Source organism: Hemibagrus wyckioides, linkage group LG02, assembly GCF_019097595.1.
Source record: "Hemibagrus wyckioides isolate EC202008001 linkage group LG02, SWU_Hwy_1.0, whole genome shotgun sequence".
Classification (NCBI taxonomy): Eukaryota; Metazoa; Chordata; class Actinopteri; order Siluriformes; family Bagridae; genus Hemibagrus; species Hemibagrus wyckioides.
The window spans coordinates 9,868,409-9,887,413 of NC_080711.1; the positions used below are offsets into that span (position 1 = coordinate 9,868,409).

The window sequence follows — 19,005 nt, forward strand, 5'->3', positions numbered from 1 at the left end:
TTTTTTTTTTAAACAGGAAATGGATCTTATTTGAGAATACCATTACTTGTGTGCTTACTTCCCAAAGGGTAATTTGAAAAAAGGTTTTGAAAGTTGTTCATTTCAGCGTCTATCTATCTATCTATCTATCTATCTATCTATCTATCTATCTATCTATCTATCTATCTATCTATCTATCTATCTATCAATCTATCTGCATTGTTTGATCGTATTTAGCTTGAGGTTTCTGTCTTTATCTTACTAGATTTGATAAAGCTATTTTAACTGTTGAACCGTAAACTGTTGAACTGTATAAACCGTTGATAGTCACTATACTTTCATTTTGATGCGATTGTTTCATTTATTTTATTTTAATATTAGTGAATCCATTTTATTGGAAGGCATAACAATGTTTCTTGTTTTAAATCTGTTAATGTTCAATAAACAAAACCGTTGAATCCAGGTTTTCTTTATCCTCTTCTTTTTCAGCTTTTGACTTTTTATGTACATTGTGATTCACAGAGAAACTTGTTCCTTTTTAAACTCATGAAATAAAACGAGTATAAGGACTGGATTGACCTCTGCTCACGTGACAGGGCCTGCTGAATACTTTTAGAAGCCACGAGGAGACAGAGACACACACCTTTGTGTGTGTGTGTGTGTGTGTGTCTGTCTGTCTGTCTGTCTGTTTTGGAGGGGATACGGGCACAGATAACTATACTAAAGAAGTGGAGGACTAGAATGAAAATGATTAACATAATATTTTATTAAAGAATTGTTCAACAGCCAACTCTTAACAAGAAAATCAATGTAACTACAAAGAACAAATGAAGGTTTCTTCTTAAAAAAGGAAAAAAAGTTTCGCTATACTGTCTAATTTCCGACTATGCTGGAACGGTTTGATTCCCTTGCCTCGCACCCTGTACAAGTCAAGTCGTTTATGTACAGGGGTAACGTAAACCTAGTTGTCTCTAAAAATACAATAACCAAAATTAGTTACAATGACAAGAACACAATGTCTTTTTCTTATAACAGGTAAATACTAAAAAAGTACACTTTCTCGATATAAATACATGAGGGATAAATAATAATAAAAAAAGAAAGTATTTAAACTGGCTATAACAAATAAATATATATTTATGAATGTTCGTTTGAACACATACCGAAAGACACTGATTGAAGGTCTTTCGCTTCAAAATAAGATTTACTTTTTCCTTACCCATCAAAATGTAAACTCTAAGTGCAACAATGATGCCCAGCCGAGAAAGCATTAGGCGTAAACCGAAACGTCTACACCATTGCTTGGGATCTCGAACTTGCATTTTGTTCGTTTATACCCTGTTTCCACGTTAAGTCAAGACATGAGAAAATTTCTGCCTTTCTCATTAGTGAAGGCTAATGTAAGCAAACTCAATGGGGAGGGGGGGGTAGGTGGTTGGGTGACGAGAACGAGGGAGGGGCACAACCATCTGAGAAAGGTAGGGAGCACTATGTATTGACTAAATTCTCAAATGGTCAAAAATCTTTACCCTGTATCAATTTGATAAGTATTACCCAATTATAGTCGGTTTACGGCAGGATGCCCTATGCAGCATAGTGCGAAAACAGTATTCAACTTATCAGTCCAAGGAAAGTGTCGGATGAAGTCTTGTTATACGTAAATTTATTACGTACACGTTTTTATGTTAATGGTTTTAGGCAGATGAATTAGAAAAAATGACAGTTTAGCGAATCTATTAAACGCAAAGAGGTATGTGGAAAAAAGGGAAGTGAACAAAAATAATCCAGTGGTTTCTTAACGCCGCTTTCAAGAGTTTTCTACGCTCCACCCTCAAGCAGTTTTTACAGTAAAGAACTCGGCGATAGGCTGACAATACACGCATGCCAACGATGGTGTAAAAGGGAGTCACACAAGGTCATACAGAAAAATAATCTATTAATTCGCACACACTATCCACACTTACCCAGTATTCATAATCTTTGTTTTAAGTAGGGCTTTCAGAGCTATGCATACGTAACTGATTGTAAGATGCCTTCTGAATAAATGAATGTGTTCACAGGTGAATGTAAGGACAACATCAACACCAACTGCTGTGACTGAAACGGCAAGAAACCACTGGATCATCTTTTTCAACCCCATTGCATCGTCCCCTGGGTTCGCGTTTGTTTGTTTATTTGTTTGTTTGTTTCTTCAATTATAATTTGTTTTTTTGTTTTGTTTTGTTTTGTTTTTTCCCTAACCTGTTACAGATGCGTCAACTTGGGTGCTTCTTGAATTCTACCCTGAGAAGGATGGTGCGCTGACAGATCTGTATATGTCGGGTGTGTATCGCACGGTCCGTGGTGCTGGTTAGCCGACATCTGTGTGGCACCGTTGTAGTCCATGCTGGCAGATTGGTGGTGTGGCAGGTGGTTGAGGCTGTACATAGAGGGCCCAGTGGCCGGCATGGCATCCACATAGTTCCCTCCTACGTACACGGGGCTACCCTGCATATTAGGGGTCCCATAGTTACCACTGCTACCCTGTAGCCCATGTGGGTCATATTCTGGTCCTGTGTTGCCATACTTCTGTTGCGAGGGACAACCTTTCATGGAATTTTGATATGATGACGTCATGGCGTATGCGTTTTGATGAGACTTGTTGAAAGATGGCGGCGAAGGCGCGTCATAGCTGCCCATTGTGTGCATGGAGTTCATAAAACCGGCTGAGGACTGCATTGGCAGAGGTGGACTTCCGGTTGGGGATGGCCCCCCTGAAGAGGAGCCCATGCCTTTCGACTTTTGATCCTTCTTGTACTTCATGCGTCGGTTTTGAAACCAGATCTTGATCTGCCTTTCGCTAAGGTTGAGAAGATTTGCCATCTCTACGCGTCGAGGCCGACACAGGTACCGATTGAAATGGAACTCCTTCTCAAGTTCCACAAGCTGTGCGCTCGTGTAGGCTGTGCGCGCTCTCTTAGAAGCCGCGGAACCCGGAGGGCTTTTCTCGCCGCCACTGCTCTCCGCTGGGTTGGGAATGAAATAAAACATAATTACTACAAGCGGCAATTGAATGCATCGTTCCCCTTAATAAAACAGGCCACGAAAAAATTTACCCCTTGATACTGGTTGTCAACACTTCATAACTGGCATTTATTAATAGATGCGTGTCCTAACACTGACCGGGTATATGTAAATTGTATTATGACCAAAAGCCCACGGCCAGTCGTACCGAGCGGTAAGCTAGATCATATTTGATGATTGTCGTGAAGGGCGCCTAGCTTGCCTTAAAGATATTTCAAGAACTTGCGCATGAACTAACCCAAAATACATATTCCGTAATCTGTGCACTACGGCGCCAGAGAAACACCACTCACAATTATCCACATTATAACAATCTTTTCCGGCTATGTAATTATTTTCACATTTATATAGCAACACATTTGCGTAATTATAAATATTTCATTACCAGTTCTCAGCCCTTAACCCCTCCCCCATGCTAATGCTACTTTAACATAACACCTATATGCTGGTCAACATCTGTCCCAGGCGAGAGGAGCAGGTGGGGTTGGAAAGAGACTAATCATTAAAGGGTAAGGAGCGGTTGGCACACACACCATTAGCTGAGCTTGCACTGGGGGAGCTGTTTTTTTGCTTGGTGTTCTGACGTGACTCTTTCATCCAGGGGAAGATCTGCTTGGTGATGGTCGGGTTCTGGGCTAGTGTGGATGACTTGGTGGAGGATTTGGTGCTACCTCCGCCGCCAGTTCCACCACTGCCGCTCCCCCCCGGCTGCTGGGGTGCACTAGATCCAGTTGGGTTCACAGGATTTTGAGGAGGAGAAACTTGGGGAGGTTGGTGGTGTTCAGATGGTAGACTGGGACGCATACAGCTGCCATTGAGCTCTTTCGTCTTGGCGTGCTGTGACTGTGTGGGTGCGCTAGTGCCTAGCGACTGCAGTGAGCAGGCAGACCTCTGGTAATCGCCATCGAGGTGTGCCGAGCTCGGGAAAGCCGCTGGCTGGGCCTCATAACTGAAGCCATTGGCCCCCTGATACGAATAACCTCCGAATAGTGTCGAGTTGTCGTAGTAGGTGGTTTTCTGCATTTCCAAAATTCGCGTTACCGGCTACCAGGGTCCTGACGACCTTCTGGAAGAACATTGGCACCCGATGTCACGTGACGGTCTTTTTCCAACGGCCTCTTGGAAGCTGACCTGAAAGGTTATAAGAGGCACATAATAAGAGGGGCGCAAGGTAAATCCATCTTACCGCGCTGAAAAGCGCCATGACATGAATAGCGCGTTCTCACAATGCGGCTTGCAGATGCTACGTGGGGCAATGCTGGACTGCAATTTTTCTCTGTGTCTCACTTTTACACACCCTTTAAATAAGAAAACAAATGTTCAGATTTTTGGAATTATCTTTTTTGCTTTTAATGTCTAAAACAATTGTCTGATCTAACAGTTAACTTACTTAACCTTTATCTAAAGAAAGATCTAATGATATTTTAAAACGAATTTTTTTTTAGATGTGCTTGAAAACATGTGCAATAATAAAAGAATGGTCATATTGTTGTTAATAAAAATTATACATCATTTTTATTGTTTCCATAAATAGAGTTTACATAATAATTGCTGTACAAATCATTTCTAAAGGTCTGCAGACATGTTTTGTTTTTAACTGGTTAATAAAGTGATTTAATTTTAAAAAAATCTTTATTTTTAAATTATGTTTTTAGTTGCTCTTTTTAGGTAGTCTTCAAAACACCAAAAGAAACTCACCAGTCTAGTTTAATTCTGTTCATTATTATTATTATTATTATTATTATTATTATTATTATTATTATTATTATTATTATTATTATTAATAGTAACAACAACAACAACAACAATAATAATAATAATAATAATAATAATAATGCAGTTGATCTGGTACTTAATGTATCTTAGGTTTTGTTTGTTTGTTTGGTTGGTTGGTTTTGTTTTTAAGGTACACCAAGGCTTACCAAACAAAAGTGTTTTCTTCCTTACAGAAAAGCATACATTTCTCATAAAAGACCTGGGCTCTACAAAATGTTTAGCGGCCCAGACAAATCAATGAATATGTCTCATGCATAGAGGCCATTTCCAGAGGGCTTTCTCGAGTTACACACAAATGTATTTGGTCAACATTAAAACCCTGAAAAACCGGCATTGTGAAGGAGTGGACTCCTAAAACGTGGCGTGGAAAGACGTCCCCGGAAGCCCTCTCTAAATATGATTCATGATGCTGGCTGAACCAAAATAGACTAATCTAATCCCGGAAATGGTCAAAGACCTCCTCTCCTGGTGTTGGGGTGGCTGAAAGGACAAGGCGAGTGCAATTTGCTCAAACACTTGCAGGCCCCTGATTTTCATTTAAAGTTACTGGTCAATAATGATAAAATATGGAAGAAATCTGACTCTTGTGTTGTCCAGCAATTTACACAGGGTTTATGATAACATCGCTACATGTAACGTCAGCGTTGCTTTTCTTAAAATGTTAACAAAATCATGACTATTATTAAAAAAACTCACATAGTTTTATAATTAATTCCCGACTCTCAGTATTATAAATGATATGACTTCTGTAACCTTTGCAAAAGACTAAACTATAGACTGTGTAGTTACTCTATATAAATACGGCAATCATAAATCATTATTTTATATTATCGAATTGCATAACATAGCTACAGCCAATCGTTTCATACAGAACACAAATTGTTTCAATTCAGTGTCCTTTAAAGTCATTTTAAAATTTTATATTGAAGACGTTCTCTATCGTTTTCAGGTATACTTTTATTAACCATTTTGCTATTTAACAAAAAAAAGCTATTTTGAATTGAAAAAAATCTAGCAGGCCAAAAGAGCTAAAACCATAAGAACACGCAGCTGTGTCTGTCTGTGAAACGAATTAAAGTAATCACAGTGGAATTACGTAAATTTTTAACGTTGAAATGTTATGTATAAAACGAGGCAAGTTTTGGATGTGTCTGTTTATATAACTGAGAACCTGAACTACAGCTTTTGAACATCAACTCTCAACACGTCACAAATGTTGCTCATTCATCTTCGATGAGGACGGACGGAATCCATGGAATTGTTCAGGGAAGAGAGAGAGAGACAGGGAGAGGGAGGGGAAAAAGTGCTGGGCCTGTAGATATCAAATCATATTGTAGTTCCATTTAATGGAACACGTAATGTCCTGGCCGTCTTGTTACGGTAACACAATAACCAACTTTTCTCTAGATTCAACCTTAACACGATTATGGAGTCAAGAGAGGATGTGGTTGGAAGAAAGGGGCTAACCCGTGAAACGTCAACAAAACAACAGGGGAGAACATCGCTTGGGCGCCCCTTAGCTATCGGACACGGAAATTTCTATACATAGTATACCGAAATAATACAATAACAAAACAATATTTCTTTGTATGTAAACCAGAAAGAGTATAATACATAGCCAAAATGTTAGTTTTCTCATAGCCTTCACTGGTGCAGAAAGGGGCCGGGACAAGCGATTTCTATACAAAATAAAACAAGAGCACACTGTCACTCGAGACCATTTGAGAAAATCTCGGAAATTGGCGACACTTTCCGAATGTCGCTTAGCTATACAACGTTTAATCGCACGTAGAATATTTCTTTCATAATGCACTGAAAGCAAACACGTACATTTGCACCAACTGCAGTGGGTCAATTTGCAACCGGCAGTGATTCGCTTATACTAAACAAAATGTGAGCGAGGAAATATGAATATGTTAGGCTATGAAACGATCTAGAGGGGTTAAAAAAGAGGACTGCTGCCTGGAAGCTTAAAGCGTTGTGAACTCTTCTTGAACCGCGTTTGCAGTCGTATGGTCATAAATCACTAGGACACACATACCGCCATTCACAAACTGATAGCCTATTTCAAACCATCTTACCTTAGCCACAGACGAGCGACGTTCGAGCGGGCACCATGTTTTTTTTCACATTCGGTCAGTCTGCAATCAAAGAAAAAAAATGCCGAAAGCTAGTCCTCGTTTAGATATTTCAGTCAGTGAGCGAGTGTCATACGGCGGGTATGGCGAGCACGGCTGGCCCGCGCCACAGTGCGGGCGCTCCTGGTTTGATCCCTTCGACTGGCTTAAGGGGGAAGACGGTTTAAGCATGAAAGATCTGAGGTATGCGAGGAGAGCGGCAAATGGACAGGCAGCGCTGCTCCTGGCCGCCCTGTCGACTGGTACGCCCTGCTCGCTGATAACAATGGCCTCAGATTTCGCTTCCTTTACCCTCTCTCCTCTCAGTCACCGTGCAAACCCGAACATCATAATCCGAACGGGGCTCTCGACTCCCCGCCGCCTCATTTCCCCGTTGACTTTCGGGTGCTGGCATTTGTGAGTGTTATTTTCGCCCTTTACTCCCCATTTGGTGGGTTATTGTATTGTCATCACAGGCCTCTCCGGCTGTTTGGAAATAACGGGGGTGGCTTTGAATGTGCCAGGCACGAGCGTTAATCCCCATCAAACAGCGTCACCACTGAAAAATTATGCTAATTGCAGGCGAGTAGGACAGGAGGACCTACAAGCGGAAATCCACCTCTTTTCATCCCACTTCTCTAGTTGAGGTGTCAGGCTATGTTCATGTGTAGTTAGGTAATATAAAAAAGACATAAGAAAAAGTAATTTGTTTCCCTTACTAAATCCATCGGTGCAATGATAAATGACAAGAGCGAGCTTTTACGGTGTTGGTCTTATGTTAGATTTAGACAGAAACTGAATACTGAGTGTGTTGTACTCTATATTTCCCAACACAATCAACTTGTACAACTTATGCGCAAAATATGAACACAGGTTGGGAGGGGGTCGTAAAACAAGAAAACAGACAGCAGGCAGACTTGTAAGCGAGGGAGGAGTGTGAAAACAAAGCATCCAAATATATGCTAGATTTTTTTTTCCATGGTCACGTAATTTTAACTCGGCTAACGAGCATACGTAAAAAAAAACGCACCAGTCCGGCTTGACTTATTTTGTATACCCTGGATTTGGACTTTTGAAGTCAATCAACAGTGTAAAATACGCAAAAAAGCCAAAGTCGGAGAGAAAAATTGAAAGTATTCTGTTTTAAACACCCCCCCTCTATATATATATATATATTATTCCGGACACCCCCATGGCTAAGATTTATGACTTCTACCACTCGCCGACAGCTGTAAACAGTCAGTTGTTAAAAGGTGATTTGCAAATAGGTACTTGAATAGAGAACATCAGCAACGATGTGGGAGGATGGCAGGAGGCAAAAATGTAGGTGTCTGCAACTCTTTTCGTTAACGGCATTGTTCCCAACTTTGCAACTACCACTAAATTTGTGACAGGGATCCACTCAGAAGATTAGTAATTAACTAATACGTGGGCTGAAGATATGAAAGAAAACGTTGTTTTGTATTAATACTATTTTTATATAACATACGTAATATATTGCTATAACCCTGAGGACCAGCGATTTTTGTGATGTATATAGTAGTGTCTAATACTGGAATAGCAAAACACAAATGATTCAACGTCCTAGATAAACAGGTCAAAAAAATGCATATTCGAACATTAACGAAAAGCTTAAGCCATCTTTAGTTATTTTTTAAATGTTATAAATATTATTGACATCTTAAAGGATTGAAGTTTAAAAAACGAAATACTTCACACACATATATATATATATATGTGTGTGTGTTTGTGTGTGTATGTATATATGTATGTATATATTAGTGCTAGAGTATAAAAGCACAAGAGAACAAGAACAGGAGTAGCCCTCCGAAACTATGGTATCGTAAATTTCCAAGTCATTGGAACCCCTAGCAAATGGAAAAATAATTAGTGACATGTGTTTGATTTTGTTGTCTTTGTGTGTTTATTTACACATAAAAAAACAGGCAAAGAATGTTATTACAACGTAGAGTGACTGGCTGTGGCAAGTCTAAAATTATTCACCTTTTGCTACGAGACTATATGCTACTATAAAAAATGTAATGTTTATGATATATTTCTTTCAAATGCTTTTTAGTATCAGTGTAATGCAATAAGCAATTATATACTCCAACATTCCATACCAGAAAAGTAAATGTCTTTGGCCATATGGTCATTGCAGCAGCACTAAGGACATGCACACAAAGGATTTACATTGATTAATCGTTCTATACAGATCATAAAGATTGAGGAGATTTATTAACAACTTCATTATGAGTACCTCCATTTAATATCGTAGAAAGCTTCAGTGTATATTGTAAAGTTCGTATGCGAAATTTAAATGAGTTTTTTTAATTAAAATTTTAGGTAAAATAAGACTGTGGAATGTAAAAAACGATCATAATTTTTGTTTACTTCGCAGTCAGCATTATTTCAAATCGTTTCGTACTGGTTATAAATTTCAAATCAATAATTCCCATAATAGACTATCAATGCAATGGCTCGGGCATAAGAGGGAATGTGTTTCGTCAAGCATGTAATCGGAAAGATATGAATTACGGTCACATGTTACAGTTTAAAAAAAATGGATCACTTACCGAGATAACGTCTTTCACGTCTAGATTTTATGCAAGGATACAGCTTCCAGATAGCTCGAAGGTACTAAAGGTAGACACAAATACACAAAAGATGCAATCAAAACGTTCGCCATTTTTTTGAAAAACCGTACTTACATAGATCTTCGAAACAATTTGAGATCAATTTGACCCCCGTTACCGTACCGTTGAGATCAAATTATGTGTGGGTATATTTTGAGGACATCGCAGACTAAACGTAAAATCATTGTATCAGCAAGGAAACATATTTTTTTAAATTATAACTGCATTCTTATTTTAGTTATTAATTTCGTTTCAGAGTTTGCCCTTAAACATAGAAACAAAAGTCAAGAAACAGAAGTAGATGTACAAAAAGGCAGTATTAATTTAAAGTAAAAGCATTTACTCCAAATTACATGTGTGTATGCATAAAAAAAGAAGAAAAAAAAGCCAAACCAAATATGCAGAATCATAACAAACAGACAACAGCAGCAGCAACAGCAATGCTACTAATACTACTACTACTACTACCACTACTAACAACAACAACAACAACAACAATAATAATAATAATAATAATAATAATAATAATAATAATAATAATAATAATAATAATAAGTTGTAGCAGTACTGCAACTAAACAAAAAAAAACATTTACTAATGCATCAAGCGTTTGTCGGCGACCATAAAACATGAGTCCCACCATTCTGGTCAAAAATCCTCCCTTTAAACAGTTTCTAATCCAAACGACAGCCTTAGAGAATCGAAAATGGATAGACATTAGGCGAGGGCCTAAGTAGAAATGGAATGAAATGGCCTTGCTTGTCTGCATAGTAGCGCTTATTAAAAGTGGAATAAAAACGTTGGACGCTCCCGTTCGCCGGCTCCTGACAGCTACCCCAAACACATAAATCAAAACGAGGATTCCCCGACCTCCCCGACTCTGCGGCCTATAGCGCTATAAAGTTATTTATTGCATCCCCGCACTCACGCACGCCGTTGGCTCGCGTCCATCCCCGGCGCCCTTTCAAACACTAAACGGGCAGTTTTGGGTGGTTTTTGTCCCCGCTAACACGCCAACAACTCGCAGTCTTGCTGGACTAACCTAAAGTTACCTAGAAAGTGAAGGGTGATCCTTCCCCCGCAAGCACGAACGCTGCTGCGCTCAGAACAAAGGGAGGAGGCAGCTTCCAGCCAGAAGAGCTGATGAGCCAATTTTTAGAGGGGGAATTGGCCAGGAAAGAAGCAAGACATCAACGATATTTTACTCAAAACAGAACCAGACTCAAATCTACAGACTGAAAACCTCCAGAAGGTTTCGATTATTGTGAGGGATATCGAAAAAACGGACGGTAACAACTGCGGGGCTCGCCTCGGTTCATTTCTGCAGGCTTTGCAACAAAGGACTCCTGCATAATTTATCAAAATGCATATTAAGTGGATGCCCGGGCTTTTGGGAGCTGAGGTCTCTTTACCAGACACAGATTTTCAATAAAACCAATGTTTTGCTCGAATCCCATCACAGACATAGCACACACTCAGAGCAGCTAACATAGTAAACATTTACACGTCCAACTTTATTGGCAATCTCTCTCTCTCTCTCTCTCTCTCTCTCTCTCTCTGATATGATATGATGTTAGCTTACCCAGACTTGCCTAGAACACACTTAAACATACAGCAAAGCTGAAACAAAATATAAGCTATACACTCTAGAGTCCATTTGCCTAATTCGTTTAACCAAATGTGACAACTTTGGTTTAAGCGGAAAATGCTCGTTATATATCTTCTGTTCTTTTGGATTCTGATGGATGACATGGAGCTTTCAACACTCCAAACTTGTAAACGTACGATCTTAAGCCTTAATGGCGGTTTCAGCAAGTGCTGGGAGAGTGAATGAGAAGTGGGCTTGGTTTCTGACACCCACGTATATAGCCTCTATATAGTATATATGGCCGAATTGTAATTAACTCTCATTTGATAACTGACCTCCCCAAAAGGCTCAGTTCGAAAACCACTGGAACATCAAGAAACGTAAGCTATAACCATGAGTATTCGTTACATGTGCCACGGGGATTTTTTTAAAAAACGTGTTAGTCTATATTGCATACTTTATTTAAGAAAAAATCGATTTTTCGTATTGCATTGACTTTATTTTCATGTTCCCTGTATACATGCTAAATATTCATCTTACGAATATAATTAGTATAGAGATGGCCTATGATAACCTCGTTTGCAATTGATTTACTCAGTTTGCGCTACCACTAAAATCCATGGCTTCTGTGGAAGAAGTTAATTTTTAAACACCAACTTGGCCCAGGATGGGTAATATTTAACTTGGTCTCAATAGAAAAGCACAAAGAGGACGATTGGAGGAATCTGGGTCAACGGAGTCTCATGGCCTCTGGGCTTGAAAAGTGCCAGTTCCACGAAATATGACAAACGAGTCAGGAGGCCTCGACATCATGTGCTAGTTGTTGTATTGACACCTCGACTTTCTACAATACAATCTTGAAATATAGTAAATAATATAACCTCAATGTTTAAGGCTCTGGAATTAATTTTCTTATGTTTAATTATATACTTACTATATTTTAATGTATTTGAATAAAAATGCAAGTTATAGCTGCTGAATTAAAAGTTTATTGTGTTGCCAGTGCAAGCAAAGTACAAATATATGGCACTACCGAACATGACAGATATTTCACTCTAGATAACCTAACATTCACTCTGTTTCTGGTGCTCTGTCAGTGATTTATGAAAAAATCAATTAAATCATAGACACATACATTTTTGTGGTTTGTGCTGAACACGTTATTTACAAAGCCTGAACCGTTAGGTCACAATATAATTTTTCTCTCACTAACTACTGTGATTAACACAACAACGCGTGGGGTTTGGGTAAAAGTATATCTCAGAATGTCTAGCATGTTCCCCATTATTAACAGAGAAATAGACTTGAAAATCAATCCAAATTTAAGAATGTATGTATAGGACTATTATACGAAACGTAAAACATTTGGTGTTCTTATTCCTTGTTCACGATTAGTACCGAAATAAATTACCAACTAAGCTAAAATTGCATGCATCAGATTCCTTGAATTCAGATATACGAAGGAGCAACATGTGTCCGGGAATTCGAGAGAGATACTGCTGAATGTTTTTCTAGTACTAACGGTACGGCATTATGGACACCTGTTAAAGCATGAAATACACATCCTTAAAATCATATTAATAAACACCTGACGTGAAGACACTCCAAAGACATATAGTTTTATGGGAAAACTACAAGGAGACCTTAAGTTTCAATATAGTCATCCGCCTAGAGGCCACATTTGAATTATTAGCACCCGCTTTTTAAGTTTCAGTGAAACCAGTAATTTCGCACATAGCAATATAGAATCGTTAAGATCGATATAATATAAGATCGATAGTGATCATAAGGTGTGCATTTTGGAATTCCTGTACCATGAATAAGGGGTGGGGGGCTTAAAACTGAACTGGGAGCTGCTTGAGTAAGCAATCCTTTCTTCGAATCATAAATCACTAAAGCATGCCTCTTCTTCGAAACTTTTATAAGGTGGTGTGAAGCCTAGACAAACTTCAAATGAAAGGCTAGTTACATGACTTTTAGAGCACGAAAAGGCAACCTTAAGCCCTGTTCAGTTACCTATTTGAAGGCATCTATCGTCAGCTGTTTGAAAACAAAAGATTTTCGAGCCTGGGCACACCCAGGGATGGCTCCAGCCTGAGACACACAACGGATAATTAATGACTTGTCGGCAGAGGAGCTCAGGACACTAGGAAGAATCCAGGCATGTGGTGTCAGTTGGAGCTTGCGAACCTTACCTGACTTCCAGCATTCCTTCAGTCTCTTCAGCGAAAATGGCCCTGGCTTTGGAATATTTGTTCAAGACTCCAAAGGAACAGATGAACAAGTCACGGAATGTATTTTCCGCAATAGTTTCTCAGGGTTTAGAACGGCGCGAACGAAAGCTTAGTCTTCTTGGTGTACTACAAGTCATAGTAATTATTTTAAAAGACGTGTTTAAAATGTATATACATTCGACAGTTAGCATAGGGGAAAAATCGCTCGTCTTTGGCCATAGACGTTGCTAGAAAGCGCAAGCTACTTAGACGTCCTTAGATGAATGGTCGTTAGTGCACCGTTTTTACTATCTGCAGAATCCGGACTCCAATTCTCGGCGTGTGTCTCGTCAGAGTCAGCAGTAACCAGCAGGCGAAAGATTCCACCTATACCATCTAGCTACCTTTCTGCTTCTCGCTGCCTGCGCGTAGCAGCGTGGATTGACACGGTGAACTAGTGAACCAGTGGACTGACAGAACACACAGGGTGGAGAAGACATCCTCTGCCCAATAGGGAACTTTACGGCTCCTGGGCCAACACATGGGACATATGGTCATTGCAACCTGGGGGCTTCAGCAAGGCGAGCACAAATAGTCTCTTTCTGATAACTGGTAGATTTTCCGACATTCCGACATGGAAGCCGATTTCAAACGGCAACATAAGAAATAGGACAATTGTCTTTTAAATATGTTCATATTTGGCAAACCATGGGCTTGCTTGCTCTGATTTGTATTTTTTTTACATTTAGCATTTTTACAAATTTTACCAAATGATATGTTAAAAAGTCGGAAGGTAAGCAAATGCACTTGGCCTTGTTCCATGAATGCTTTGTGTGCTGGGTTGTACAATAGTCAAAGATAAGAGAAAAAAAAACACCCACGCGTAAAATCTCTCTCTCTCTCTCTCTCTCTCTCTCTCTCTCTCTCTCTCTTTCTCTCTCTCTCTCTCTCTCTCTCTCTCTCTGACAAACACACACACGCGCGCGCGCACGCGAATAATTGAACGTGAGAAAGGAGACAAAGGGGAAAGCTCACCTATCTCCTTTTAAAAGGCTTGAGGATAGCAAACGTGCTATTTTGACACGCCACATAAAAAGTGTCCATTCCTCCGAACATAGGCAGTGTTTTCTTAGCTCTCTGACCCCGAGCTAGAACACTTACCGAAAAACCTCTGCGTAGGCTCTGGATATATTTTCTTCATTTCTTCACTTCATGTCATTTGCCATGCGTATTAATTGTTATTCTGTGCAGACCTTCATGAATTGGCGCGAGATTTGATATTGATTTATTTTCAAACGAGGTCACAGAAACACATGGAAAAGCTCAGATGAGTCAAAGCTCAGAATTTTTTATCGTATTAGGTTTTCCATACTGTTAACAATTTGTCCGCTCTTTCCAAGCACAAAAACCTCACATAAAAACGAGCAAATGACCATTGCAAATATGCTAAATAAATACCTGATATAAAAGCACACATAATAAAATATGGTTTGTTCCACTGAATTTGCCTATTTTATTATTTGCAAATTATACAATTATGTACTTGTGTTTGTAAATATTTTTCTTAACATTAATTTGTATCGAAATATATAGACAAAATTGTCTCAAAAAAGTACACAGAACTTTTTCTGCGTCTTTTTTTTGTTTTTACTTATATATTTGGATATTGTTGTCACATTTTTGGTCACTTTAGAAACCTAGCTGGCTATATAAAAGACTAGGACCGGGTTTAGCTAAAATTATTTCATACCGTATTATAACTCCATTTTTACACCGCAATGCTTTGTTTTTGCAAAAAGCTCCCTTTGGTTTGATAAATTGTACCCTGTTTAAAAATTCTGCATTCTGTATATGCATATACACTTATAATCACAGAGTAGCCAAATGCTTTCCTCTAGGTTTTAGGCTTTCACAGTCACAATTCCTGTGGCCTTGTTTACTTAGCGCTTTTTAAAAAAAAAAAAAAAACCTTTAAAAAAGGCAACAACAGCATTGCTATTTAAAATACTATTAATAATAATAACTCATTTATTCATACATTTATAGTAACAGTACTTTTAAATGATTGCACGTTTTCATAAATATCGCTGCTCTTTATTTAACGTTATTCTGAATGCTTAACCACTCGACTGTTGCATAGGACATATCAGATACGAGGTATGCGCTTGTTGAGCTCTTGAAAGATGTCCGAAGGGCCCCCATAAGTATCCTCCAAAATGAGTTTGGAAATTATTTTTGACACGCCAGCCGGCAACAAGAAATGCTTCCGGAATTATATATTTGAAAGTGTACACCCCATGCAACTGCACTTCAATTGATATTTGATAACAGCCAGATACCAATTTTGCTACAAAAAGGTTTCTACGACCAAGACAAAACGGAGAAACAGAGGTTGAAGCACAGGTAACAGTAGCAGAAATTAGGGAAGAATTGCTAAAGGAAGAACTGCTTTTATTATTATTATTATTATTATTATTATTATTATTATTATTATTATTATTATTATTATTATTAGTTTGTATGGTATCCTACAATGGACATGCTATCCACGTTGCATTCCCAACAAAGCTCCGGATCCACCCTGACCAGCATAAGGTCATTGCTAAAAACAAATGAATAAATGGATTATTATTAAATTTGTTGGTAGACTGTTAGCAACAGTATATATGTATTATACTTCTATGTGCAGTATGTTGTACAAACGTACAAAGTCTGGATTATTCCAATTGTTGGCTCATTAATAAAATAACAGTGAAATAATGTTTTTAAAATAAAATGACTGATTTTGTTGGAAACCCTGCGCTTCAGTTTCACATGTGAACCGGACAAATATTACCCTTTCAACGAAAACGAACACGTCATAAGCGATCTTATGGGTAGTGCAAACAAACTTTCTTATTTGTGTAGGTACTGACCTAATCTATTTCTTTCAGTATGATAACTATTGTGGAAGACACTATGCTTTTATCTTCTGCTTACTCACACAATGTTGCCTAAAGCACGTCCCAATGTATTTTGCTGTTGTATTTTACCATGAAAACAGGGAGATGTATATACACACAATGGGTATATAATTCTGAATAGTATAAAGCTAGTTTGTGGACGATCGTAAAATCATCCAGTTCTGTGGCCTGGCTGTTTTTTGTTCAATCTGTTACAGGTCACCTGCAGTACGTTTTTATCCAAGTTACATTTTTAATGGTCTAGTGAAAGCCGACTGAAGCCCAAGTGTAAGACCCCTGGCTATAAATTTGCAGTCGGTCGCGAGGGCTTTTATGAGATTTACATATCTACGAGGTGATTCCCGCACTGCCAAATTTAAACACATCTTCCCTTAATTGGTAAGCTCATAGGCAATAACTCAAGATCTAGAGCTACTTAACTTTCATATTAACCCTGATCCATTGCCGTATTTTGCCCACCATAATCACCTTAGCATACAGTGAGATACGGGCAAGGCTAAGGCTATAGTGCCGTTTGAAAAGGAAAAAGCTAAAGAGCTAAACGAGAATCCTTGAATTTTGTTTTTACTTCCGCGTATCACCGCTCGCCCATCATATTCCAAGAGAGATGATTTATTGCGAAGACGGCCATAAACAACGCAACTCTCTCACAAATACACAATGGCAGCCCCGCTGCCGCTGACACACACCTCACTATAAATCAAGCAAAGTAGCTGGCTGAAAATAAGGGGGAGAGAGAGAGAGAGAGAGAGCGAGAGAGAGAGAGAGAGAGAGAGAGAGAGCGACATGCAGATCCAGAAAAAGGGTTATGGTGATAGTAAGCCAAAGAAGAACAAGAAGACACAAATAAAAATATATACATAACAGGCTACTTTGATGTATGTATTGTGTATAGTGCGATGAAGTGACATCTTGTTGTCAGTAAAATTCGAACGATGGAATGGGCTTTGAGACATGCAGGATGAAGTAATGAACAGGATGAGTATTTCTGGATGATATTTACCACAACACCAAAAATCAAATAAATGCAGGGAGATGGGCTGGAAGTCTGGAAGAATGGCGGCGGTGGTACTCGCAAGGTTCTCCGATTTATGCTATACTCACAAGCTCCAGACGGTGAGATGATCCCCGTCCAAATTTGTTTTATTGCAGCCTCCGTGAGGGTCTCTGCCTTCGTTTTTTTTCGCTCTGCTATAGGGCTTGTTTTTAAAAGGGCAGTTGAATTTCACGTCAGACACTAGGAGACCATGTCTGCGATATTCCTGAGGAATACATATCTATTCTGCAACCACTGCATTAATTATTTAATGAATCACGTGACCAGGAAGGGGGATGGGGTACCTCGGCTTGCACGCTTGCGGGACCACTATGACCCATCACTCCACAGCTATATTCCAAGTTGCTTTTGTTTCTGTCATAAAATATCTAATATAAACATTTATTATGTTTCAAAGATTAGACGGTAAGTAAATGTGATATACTAAACTGTGAGATCCTGAAATTGTAATCGTTTTTCGTCTTCGATTTGTACATTTATCACCATGTATTTGTACAGTGTTTTCAGTTTTAGGTTTTTATACCCTTCTAAAAACCCTAAAGATGTTGTTTTAGATTTTCTTAAGATTTATTATTAGAATGTGTACCTTTCTGTTTCCTTTAAACTTGCAAAAATACAATGTCCTCCATTTTTATTGCCAGAATAATATGTCTATAGGGAAAATATATTCTGCACCTACATTAAAATGATAAAATATATCGAATCTTTGATTTGTCTCCCGAAAAAAATATTTATGATAACAAGCCCTCTGACGAATGACTGCTGGAATTACAACTGATATCACATACACAGTTTTCACCACTACGACTATGCCAGAAAATTTAAGACAGCAATCAAGTATTATGTGATAATTGATATAGAAACTAGTTTATAATACAAATCCATGTGTCAGTGGGTTACTTAGTGGTTTGTAAGGAAATATTTAATATCCAAAATTACTTTAATGACTGGATATAATATTTATGCGAATTAAAAGACAGGTAGCATGCATCAAAGAGGCGCAGCTTCCAGCGCTAGGAAACAATGGCACTGATTCTTCTTAGAGCTACACCGAAACAATAGACATGAGGCTTAGTCATTCGAAGACTCATGAAGGTCAAACAATAGCAATAATTGCTAGTGCATCGAAAAGTCTACCATCAGATCATTTACACTCTTCCTTTCACTACAACAGCATTCAAAACAGCTCGGAGCATTGATAAAAGAAATGCAAAGTGCGGAACATGCGGCATGCACCCCTTTGAGGGAAAAGTTAACTATCTCACAGTCAATTAGCTAATACAATTTGATAAGAAATGCAAATCTAACAAGAATGTGTCATGTGTAACTAAAACTGTGGTGCAAATCCCGTTCGAATGTTTGTTAAAACTATGTGTGCAAATAGCTTAAGATATGCGAATGAAAAAATAATGTGTGTGAACACGACTGTTCATTAATTATTTTACACCAAAGGTAGAAATCCTGCCTCAATTAATCCAAAGAACTATCTGTGTTACTCAAAACATTGGCACCGAAATGTGTACGATTTTATGGATTCTTTAGTGGATTTTCATAGGACTGGCTATTTATATATGGCTTAGAAAATGTAAAACGCAACGTATTCTTCTAACAGA

At 38.6% G+C, this 19,005-nt stretch overlaps 1 protein-coding gene across 14 annotated transcripts in view; it reads right to left on the reverse strand.

The window, feature by feature from the left end:
• Positions 1–725: 725 nt before the first annotated feature.
• The window catches only part of hoxb3a (homeobox B3a), a 46,158-nt gene continuing 27,878 nt past the window's right edge, over positions 726–19,005 (reverse strand). For 5 of the 14 annotated variants that reach the window (XM_058414645.1, XM_058414641.1, XM_058414644.1 and 2 more), the window contains exons 3-5: positions 9,512–9,575; positions 3,576–4,173; positions 726–2,984 (exon numbers count right to left, since the gene is read on the reverse strand). In XM_058414645.1, the coding sequence (XP_058270628.1) occupies positions 2,224–2,984; positions 3,576–4,065 (1,251 nt within the window). In that variant the 5' untranslated portion in view covers positions 4,066–4,173; positions 9,512–9,575 and the 3' untranslated portion in view covers positions 726–2,223. The other 9 variants (XM_058414654.1, XM_058414655.1, XM_058414650.1 and 6 more) reach the window with 9 other exon arrangements.